Below are 9,656 nucleotides of genomic sequence, written 5' to 3'. Positions count from 1 at the left end.
AGGAGAACCACCACAGGAGGAGCAGCGCTACCGCACTCGACCTGTCATTTTCTCTGGTGAGAGCACTGACCGCTGGAAGCCGCGCAGCCACCAACGGCATCCCATAATGTCTGGCTCCTTTACTGGGAAGAGATGGCTCTCTTCCAGGGATTAGGTCATTTGTGCCCATTGCTACACTTGAGCTGCCAGTGGGATCGGAGGCACCAGGCATTTCGAGCATCGGGCTAATTAGCTGTTCTTCTTCAGGTTGTTACTTTTCAGCTCCTGCCAGACAGCAATTCCTTTAGGGTCTTCCAATGGAATTGCTGTTTTCTTTTCCCGTCCTTTTCAGTAACTCTCTCAATGCAGGTAAAATGAGTCAGGGATAAGGATGGAGTATTTATCCATTTAAATCTCAACCTAGAAGAGATTTCACTCCAAAGACACCCAGGCAGTGTCGTGGGGACCTTGATGTATGTTTTAAAAACAACTAAAACGTGGGGGAACTTGACAGTGGCCTTAAAATCTAGCTTGATTTTCATTCCTCTGGCTTTTTGCATTTCTCCCCGTATTGCCAACTTCAGCTTTCAAAATCAGCGAGTTGCGCGTATGAACTCCGCGGGTTCTCTTCCGAACAGCCACCGAAGGGCCGAGCCCGCTCTCCTGCGCCGGCTCCGTACCCTCGGAGCCGGGAGACCTGGGAGCACCGAGAACGGGACGCTCCCGGGGCAGCCCTTGGCCGCGGGAGGGCGGACCCGGCCCTCCCGGTTCCCCCCCCGGTCCCGTCCCCGCCGCGGCGCGCTGCTGCCCCCTCCCGGGGACCGGGGCTGTCGGCGCCGCTTCTGCCCCCGGTGGGAAGCGGCGGGGAAAAGCGTGTCGCGGAGGTGCGGGGGCCTTCCCCGAAGGAGCGGGAGCCGCGCTCCCCCGGCGGGTGTCGGATGGGTCATCGCGTCCCTTCAACGGTGACATGGCAAAACTTCACCTCCCGCACCGGAGAATCTTCACCGCTTTTACGAGCGAAGCGTAGCACGGCCCTTCACGCTTCCCGCAGCAAAACTCACCCCACCGCTGGTGTGAACTTGGCAGAAACAATGGCTGAAGCCGCATTTTAGCGAGTGAAAAAGTGGCATTTCATCCAAGAGAAGCTAGGAAAACTCCTAAAGTGTTTGGGAAGAGATTGAGAAGTGCATCTTTTCTTTTTTTTTTTTCTGTTGTTTTGGGTTTTTGGGGTTTTTTTGGTTGTGGTTTTTTTTTTTTGTTCCCCTACCATCTTGCATGGGCATGTGCTCCTTATTGGCAGACCTAGGTACAAGCAAGATAAGAAAAGGAATGTTTACGCCCAGGCTCCCGCAACTTGCCCAAACTGCTCCAGGACCCTCAAGGATGCGTCTTCACTGCTCTTGGCTGAAACCCCCTTCCAGCTACCCACGCTGCAGCGAGCATAATGTCAGGGACACACTTTTGTCCCGCAGTCGGCTTCTGTATTGTCTCTCCCCGTGTGTGAACTCCAGTATCGCCTTTCTGCAAACTTGGTGGGCGACACTGGAAATTCAGTCTGGCACCCGTGCTACCCCATTGTACAGGAGAAGAAAGAATAAGCACAAACAGCTGCTCACCTATGGAAACTATTCAAAAAGGTAGTTTTTCTTCCTTTTTGTACAGTGGAAAAAACAATTCCCCGCTGCTAACGCCATTCCAGAAGAGTCTGGCTAATGTGGTGCCTGAATTCAGCAATGCGCCCTTAGCAGTGCCTTTCCACTCTTACATTTTAAAGTGAAATACTTTGTGCAGATAAAGCAAAATGGGAAAATTATAGAGCGCTTTGGGGGGGGGTGGTGGGGAGTGATGAGGAAGACAGTAATTCAACTTTAACCTGCTTGAAAAGATAGCTAAAAAAGCTGACCTGAAATCTCTTCTGGTTTTGGACGTGTCGTGCTCCGCTGGCCCGAGCCGAACCCGACCATCCCAGAGCACCTTTTCTGCCCCTGTGCTGTGCGCAACGCGGCTCCCCGGCTCTTAATTTTGACCTTGACTTTTCAAGGATTGTTTATGGTGCATATTACTAGGACATTCAGGCACCTCTTGTGGCTTCCCACTGTAAATACCAAGACAACAAACTCTCTGATTTATTAATCAATTAATTAGATACAATATATTTATGGCTACCGCAGGCCCACAGCAATTTGTTTTAACAAATTCACTGCTAGGCTGCAGTGAAAACCAAACTGAGACGGTCTATCAGTCCTTCTTCATGAGTAGAACCCTCTTTCTTTCTGAGCAAAGACGGTAACAGTTATTTAATGGAATGGCTAACGTTTCCGCTGAAATTTGAATTTGTAAATAGCTGGACTATTTGTAGTCTCTTTCTTCACCTTTACTTTGTGAGTTTTGTCCTGGAAAAAAAAAAAAACAAGAAAAAAAAAATATTTGCTGGCATGTAAGAAGGAAAAAAACCAAACCAACCAACCCACCCTCATGTAACTAAGAAATCCCCTGTCTGGGGCTGACAAGGTGTTAGGGAAAAATGGTCACTTTCCACTGTTCAGGTGGAAATTATATTTCCGCCTGCTCCTTCCTCCTTTAAGTTGTCAGGCACAATCTGTTTTGTTCAAAAGCACCAGCGAACTGTAAATCCCATTGAGACAAATAACTTTTTGGTCATTGGGATTTTTAAGCTCTTCTTGTAACCTACAGAAATGGTTCCTTGCCTCTGCTACTTTAAAGTATTATTTTGGTCCTTGAGAGGTGGCAACAGTATTTTAGAGGAGACTTGTGAGCACCATTTCGAAGCTGAGTCTTTGTCCTTGCTGACCTGGTAAGAGTCAGACTAGCAGATACGATTTACTAGCCATGGCACAACTGGAATGCTTCATCTCCTCGCTTTTTCCGTACTAAAAGAGGATTACTTATTTTTAGGAGTTATCTGGAAGCATCAGTATAAAATCAGAGTGAAGAATCACGTACATACAAAACTAGACCTAATGACCTTCACAGAACAGATTCAAAGAACCAGAAGTAAATCTCTCACCAAGAGATCTTTACGCGTCTGGATTTTCTGTGCAACAACAAACATGGCCTTTTCTCGTTCAATGCGCTGCTTCAGGAGGTCATACTGATTCTTCCTTTGCTGGGCTAATTTCTGGAGGGGAAAAAAGAAGCGTTTTTAAGACAGAGAGAGGAACAAGGCACTATGGTCTATCACTGACCTATTCTGAGGCACTTGGGCCTCACAAACTTTTTTTTACATTTTTAAATCACAATCACACTAAAGAATGCTGTGGTTGGATTCCAGAGAACTGTTTTAACATCTTAATTCTCATAGTAGAGGTTTTCTAGTTAGGACTTAATTCTTTGTGCTTGTTTTAATCTCTGAAATCCAATGTAATTTTTCTAAATCCTCTGGATTTCAGTCTTGAATGCAAGATAACATTTAACTCTCTAAAGAAAACCCAGTTTACTGGGGGGGGGCATGGGAAACAGAGACCAATTCCTGAAGTGCTTAGAAATTGCAGAGAGGCCTCCCAAAATGCAACTTGTTTGGTCACGTTTACCTAATAAGAGCGGATGGCTTTCCCAGCACAAAAGCAGTATTACTGCAGGTGTGATTGAAGTAATTAAATTAAGGAGAACAGATCCGAACATGCTTAAAATATGACTCAGACATTTAGAGGAGAAAACTTGTCAGTCTACAACTTGTCCGACTGCTTTACTGACAAGCCAAACTGAGAAAGCTGGCAAGAAGAAAGGGACCACAGGGTGTTTGTTATCTGCCATCTGATTCAGAAAACAACAGGTTACAAATCCACCAATCGGCAATTTTAGACAACTTTGTTTTTACCTTACGCAGACCAACTCAAGCTTATAGGTCTGCCCAGTACATCTGAACTAATTAAGCAGTATTTACAGTGTTAAAGCTGAGCGTAACTATTTCTAGGAGAGAAGTGCTGTGATATTAAAACATCAGAATCGGAGTTGATTGCGTAAGCAATTCACCCCGAAGGATCACGAAACGCTTTAGGAATGCCAAGAAGTGAGACTATAGCTTAAATGTCCTTAAGAAGAAAAGGGAGGAGACAAATCCTGAATCTCAAGCCACTTCAGGCTCGGAACCTAACCGAAAAATACCGTAAGATCAGAAATCCGACAACAGATAGGTCTGTGTTGGAATAAGCTGCTGCACGTTCCTATTCAGCGGTGCAAGAGTTTTTGGTAAGGTGTGAGGGGAGACTTCACAGCGGATGCTGCAAAAATCACAAAACCGCAGCAATCTAAGGAAAAGATAGTTCCATAGTTGTATGTTGTGTAACGGAAGAGAAATACATCAACTTTGCCAAGGAAACTGCCTAGTCAGATCTGTACCATTCCTTTCTGGCCCATGCATCACAACTCTCGATTTATAATCCACAGTGGACTGGGACACAGCTGAACAAGTTCTCCATGGCGGTCCACTACAGCCTTGCATCGCCAGTAAAAATTCTAAGACAACAGAACAACTTTGTTCTCCTCCACAATGGTCCAGCGAGTCCTCTTTAGTGCTTTTTATATAAAAGATGTAAAGCATTAAGAAAACTAGAGTACAAACAGTGGCAGTACCTTTAAGTGGACAGGCTCGGTGGCTCCTTTCAGCGTCTCTTTCTGCAACGTTGCAATGGTTGGTCGGTTGTACACCCTACCTACGAGCTCTGGAAGCGTATCCAGATGAGTTGCAATATCGAACTCCTGAACTATAAACACAAAGAAATTTAGGAACAAACTCACGTGGATTTCTTGGACTAGTGCTCAGCAAACCTTCCATACGTGTAGCTTAAGTACAGCCAGCGATGGAAGCCCCAGCATCTATGATAACACCACACTATTTTAAACAGCCTACGATCAAACACCACACAACGTTTTGTCTGGCAAAACCTATTTAAACCTTACCTTCCTTTTTGGTATCCAAAAAGAACACGTGCTTGTTGGGATTCTTCCCCTCAGCATCCAGCAGATGGAGCTCCGACTTCAGCCTCTCGATTTTCTGCAGGAAAGAGAAGCTCATCAATGTGGCCAAACACCCCTAACAAGGTAAATAACGTCTCCCTGAAGTAAATTCCCCTTTGTTTCTCAAGCATCTGGACTCTTTCTTCCTTTTTAACCTTTGAAAACATATCTAGTCTGTATTTATGTCGTCTTCATAACTTTTTTGAGTAGAGGTTAACAGTAATTTCCAGTATTACCCAGCCAAATAGGTACAAATCAATTTTCAAAACAGTAAGTTACCTGTATGGCAGACGAAGTAGGAACGATTACCATGAAATCACTAGCAAAAGTACGAAGGGAAATTCAAAGCTGATTTTCTCTAATTTTTTTTATCTGCAGTGATGGTGTGGGGATCAACATCAGAGCATAAAACATTTTCAGAACGGGGTCATATTTCTGTTGATTTCCTGCCTACCATATTCAAACGACCCACTTCAGTAACAATAATCCTCAATTCTTTATAAGAATGGGAAGCGAGAGTACATGTTTAGTGTCTGAAATTTACATAAGAAATTGTGGTGTTTTATAATAATGCATAGCGTAATTTTTATTATTCAGTATACCTTTAGGTTCTATATACAGCGCTCCACTGACATTTCCATCACTTCCAGTATTACATACATCAGATTTCACTAAACATAAACACAATAGCCTACAACAACAAAAAACCACGAAAAGAACAATTCTGAGCGAACTGGAAAACTCAAAAAAAAAAAAAAAAAAGAGGTATTACCTTGGCTTCTGCCACTCTTTTCATTTCCACATATTTAATATCCTGTGTCCTCATCAGTTTCGCCTGTTCGGGGGTCACCTCATCCTTTGGCTGCTTTATTATATGAACTCCATCCTAAAACCAGACGGAACACAGCACTTGCAGACAGGTAACATTCTAGCTATAGTGTACTACGGGTCCTAATAATAAAAGCACAAAACCCTTTTTGTCCTCTGCCCTTCATTTTCTTCCAAGCCTTCCACAGTTATCAAACCAAGTCTGCTAATTTATTTCCTAACTCATAAATTAAAAACAAAAGAACATAGGAGAAAAAATGCTACTTAGAGTAGCAGAGTGTAACCCTGCTTGAAGGCAATTTAGATTCTCACCTGGAGCTCTGCACGTATCATTTTAAAGTAGAATTCATCAGGATTCTTGTCCAGAGCTTTCTTCTGAAGTGCTCTGAGGGCATTCTGTTTCTTGTGGTAGTCACTGGGGGGAAAAAAAACCAACCAAACAGAAGCTGTTCAGCAGTTTCGCCACGTTCACACTCCCTGATGAGATGCTGAGTCCTTCAAAGTGATGCTCAGAGCTTCGAGCCAGCAGACAAGGCTCCTTGTATAGAGCTGGCCACCAACAGACGACTTTAGCTTTACTCTTTATTCCTTAACAAAGCTGGAAATTAACAAGTGTCCAATGGTGTTATAATGGAAACACATTCATCTATTCTGCAAAGCTGACTGAGCTGCTTAAGACTCTTGGATCTACAGAATCAGCCATTAACGATGACAGATAATGCTTGTAATTTTTTAATTAACCACAGTAACAATGATTTTGGGAGGCCTTGGCCATCCACGTCCCCTGACTTGGCCGCAGGGATGTCACCCTCTGCACCAGACGGGACCAGGGCCATGGCTCTGTGAGTGATCGCGGACACTGGCCCGGCGGAGCCCGTTCCGGCCTGCTGCGACCCTCGGTACCGACCCCCGGTACCGGTCCCCCCCTCGGCTCCGCCCGGGCCCGCCCCCCGCCCGCCCCCCCCCCGCCCCCCGTCGCGGCGGCCCGACTCACTCGGCGCGGAGCCTGTAGTCCTTCTTCTTCTCCAGCAGCCCCAGCCTCCTCCGGGCGGCGGGCTAGGGGAGAGGGAACGGCATGAGCGGCGCGGCCCAGGAGACCCGACCCGACCCGACCCGTCCCGTCCCGCGCACTGACCTGTGCCCGCTCCCGGTGCGGGCGCTGCCCCGACTTGGCGGCTTTCTTGAAGGCGGCCGACATGGCGGCGGCCTCCCCTCGCCTGACTCGGGCCTCGCCGCGGTGCCCCCGCTCTGCCCCGGCCCGGCCCGGTGCCGCCGCCGCCCCGTGGAACGCTCAGCCGTCGCGCATGGGCCGGAAGGGGCGGGGCCTCGGGGTCAAGGGTTGCGCGCGAGGCTCGTCGGTCGGTAGCCCCGTCTCCATGGCGACGGCGGGGACCGGCCCGGCCCCGGGGGGATCCGCGGCCCTGCCCGGACGCCGCTCGGCGGCTGGACCCGCTCGGGGCGGCGGGCGGCGCCTGGGAGGGCACGGCCCCGCGGGTGGATTGAGTGGAACGATGCCGGGAGCGCTGGGCTCCCGCTCGCCCTGTGCGGGGCTTGTCTGCGCCTGCCTGGGGCGGCTCTGAGCCGCAGCCCCGGTGCCCGGTGCGGGCAGAGGGCCGGGTCCCCCGGATTCAGCCGCGGGGCGTGCAGCGAGCACCGGCGGCGCGGGGAGGAGCCGGCACCTCCCGGCGGGCAGGGCTCCCGGCGCCGTAACGGGACTATTGCGTGGGGCGGGAGGCGGCCGGTTCCTCCGCCGCCCGCTTGGAGCCGGGGGACCCCGCAGCCGACCGGACCCCCGGAGCCCGCCGCTACCTCCGCCGTGCGGGCGGCCCGCGCCGAGCCGAGCCACGCGGCAGGGGAGCGGGCGGGCTCCGGGGCGGCCGCTCGGAAGCGACCGGGGAGGCGAAGGGGTTAGCGCCGGGACGGGGCCGGGGCCAGGCGGCCCCGGTGCCGGCGGGAGCCTCCCGCTCGTAGCTCGTACTCCCCCGCCCGGCTCTCGGGGCGGGCACCGGGCGGCAGAGCCCGCCGCCCCCGTCCCGTCCCGTCCCGCCGTCCCTCAGCCCCGCCCCGGGCCGGGCGGGGCCGGGCTCCGCGCCGCGGGGCTGGGGAGCCGCGCCTGGCCATCGCCGGGGCGAGCAGCGAGCGGGGCGGCCCCGGGACGGCGACCAGGTGGGTCAGGACGGGACGGGCGGCGGCGGGGGGAGCCCGGGACGGCGGCTGCCGCCCGCTTTGGGCCCCGCAGCCCAGGGCGGGTCGGGGCGGCGGCGAGGGTCGCCCCGGGGGCGGTGGGAGGAAGGTGCCTCCGCGGCGCTGCCCGGGACGGGGCATCCCCGCGGGCCCCCGGCTGGGATCACTTTGTCGTTCCCCGGGATGCGGTTGGCTCGGGGAGCTCCGCGCCGGTTCGTTCTGGGAAGGGCAGCTCGCACCGTTGTCTAAAAGAAAAAAAAAAAAAAAAAAAATCAAATCCTTTCGCCCGTGTCTCTTTCTCAGACTGTAAAGTTCCAATGCTCAAGCTGTACTTTATTAAAAAAGCTCTGAAACTTTACCCAACCAATAAATTTAGGAGTAAACGTAAACCAAATGCTCAAACGTAGCATAGGGAGATTTTCAACACATCCTAAATGGTTGCTATGTTTCCAGAGAATCCCAGGGTAGGTATGGGGAAAGACTACTCGAAGCCTTGCTTTTTTGTGTGTGTTAAACAAAGACTCCAAAGGCACAATTTGAATCTTGCTATTAAAAAAATAGCTTAGCATCTTTTAATTTTTTTTTTTTTTGACTGAGCACAGTTTTGTTTCAGAATGTTATGTTTTCTTAACAGGTAATGTTTTATTTTTTGGTTTCCAGTTTTGTTGGTATTTTGTACTTGCGGTTACATGAATCACTTTGACTCTTTCACAAGAATTCATGGATGTACTTTACAGTCAGCCTGGGTGAAGCCTGTGAGCAGGAATTACACTCCGCTGGCTCAGAGCTCAAAGGGATGGCCTGCAATGATGGTTACTTACCTGCACAGTGCAGGCTTTGATACTGAGGTCTCTATATTTAGATTTGAATTTAATTCGTTTGCTATTTTCCCACTTTTGAAAATCATAAAGAAATCTTTCCAGAGTGGAAATCCTATTGTAGGAGCGCAGTGAAGATCGCCTTGGACCAGGCTGAAGGTCCGATGAATGCGGTATCCTGGTGAACAGCCAGGGAAGAGTGTGGGGAGGTTTCTTCTAGTTTTCTGACTCCTCTACTTGGCATTAGAAATCTGTGGCTCTTCTAGCTGCTATGAATGTGTGATTGTCAAATATTCCTTTGCTGTTAATTTTTGAGAGGTGTTTTCTTGGATATTTCCTTAGGAGTTTATCATATTTAAATATCTGTCTTTGGCATGGGTAGTATTTTTCTGGTGTTTGTAGAGGTGTTGAAGCTACCTCATTTCCCCAGTTTGCTTTGTCAGAATGTCGTTTAGCTGACTGATAGGCAGGCCATCAGCAGGAAAGGGGAAGTCTGACATTTCTCTTGTCTTACTTTTGTGCCATTTTCTTTCCTTTTCCTAGGACAGAGACTGCTTGCTTCTCTTGCTGGCTCCTTCCTTAGAAGGCACAGAGTTGCGAGCATTAGTTTAATTCTTACCCAGCTAGGTCTGTAATTTTGTATACTTTTAAGACTGGTGGCATAGCACAGGAGACAAAAATAGAGGTAGTTGTGGGCACTAATTATAGTGGATGCTATACAGCAAAAGGAACTTGTAGCAGGAGCTCCTTATACCTGCACATAGTGAGTGGTGGGGACACCAAAGGCAGCGCGGTCGTTGGAAATGTCCATAATTCCCTAGCAGGGAGCCCTGTCAACAGTTCCATGGTCTCAGCTTCTGGAGCACCACT

General features: G+C 49.6%; 2 protein-coding genes across 5 annotated transcripts in view; one reads left to right on the top strand and one right to left on the bottom strand.

Annotated features, from left to right (window-relative positions):
• Window positions 1-2,075: 2,075 nt before the first annotated feature.
• Window positions 2,076-7,244, bottom strand: UTP11 (UTP11 small subunit processome component). Its single transcript, XM_063355697.1, has 8 exons — window positions 6,920-7,244; window positions 6,779-6,840; window positions 6,097-6,199; window positions 5,729-5,842; window positions 4,900-4,993; window positions 4,573-4,703; window positions 3,008-3,118; window positions 2,076-2,372 (listed from the first exon to the last, which is right to left on the bottom strand). Exons 1-8 carry the CDS (start codon window positions 6,980-6,982, stop codon window positions 2,289-2,291), a joined length of 762 nt encoding a protein of 253 aa, XP_063211767.1. The 5' UTR covers window positions 6,983-7,244; the 3' UTR covers window positions 2,076-2,288.
• Window positions 7,245-7,644: 400 nt separating this feature from the next.
• The window catches only part of FHL3 (four and a half LIM domains 3), a 28,907-nt gene continuing 26,895 nt past the window's right edge, over window positions 7,645-9,656 (top strand). For 2 of the 4 annotated variants that reach the window (XM_063355695.1, XM_063355693.1), the window contains exon 1: window positions 7,866-7,950. The gene's annotated coding sequence lies outside the window, so the exon portion shown is untranslated. Of the gene's footprint in view, window positions 7,951-9,656 lie in introns of all 4 variants that reach the window. The other 2 variants (XM_063355696.1, XM_063355694.1) reach the window with 2 other exon arrangements.

The sequence above is a fragment of the Chroicocephalus ridibundus genome, chromosome 19, assembly GCF_963924245.1.
Source record: "Chroicocephalus ridibundus chromosome 19, bChrRid1.1, whole genome shotgun sequence".
NCBI classification, from domain to species: Eukaryota; Metazoa; Chordata; class Aves; order Charadriiformes; family Laridae; genus Chroicocephalus; species Chroicocephalus ridibundus.
Note: the sequence above shows the minus strand (reverse complement) of the source record. Positions and strands in the feature narration are given on the sequence as shown.

What these genes read in the sequence shown, in the direction of transcription:
- UTP11 (XM_063355697.1), bottom strand. Translation starts at nt 6,982, where the DNA reads ATGTCGGCCGCCTTCAAGAAAGCCGCCAAGTCGGGGCAGCGCCCGCAC. An exon ending in TGATACGTGCAGAGCTCCAG is followed by an intron (nt 5,843 to 6,096) that starts GTGAGAATCTAA and finishes GTCTGGTTTTAG; the next exon opens with GATGGAGTTCATATAATAAA. An exon ending in AGACGCGTAAAGATCTCTTG is followed by an intron (nt 2,373 to 3,007) that starts GTGAGAGATTTA and finishes TTTTTTTTCCAG; the next exon opens with GACAAAACTCACAAAGTAAA.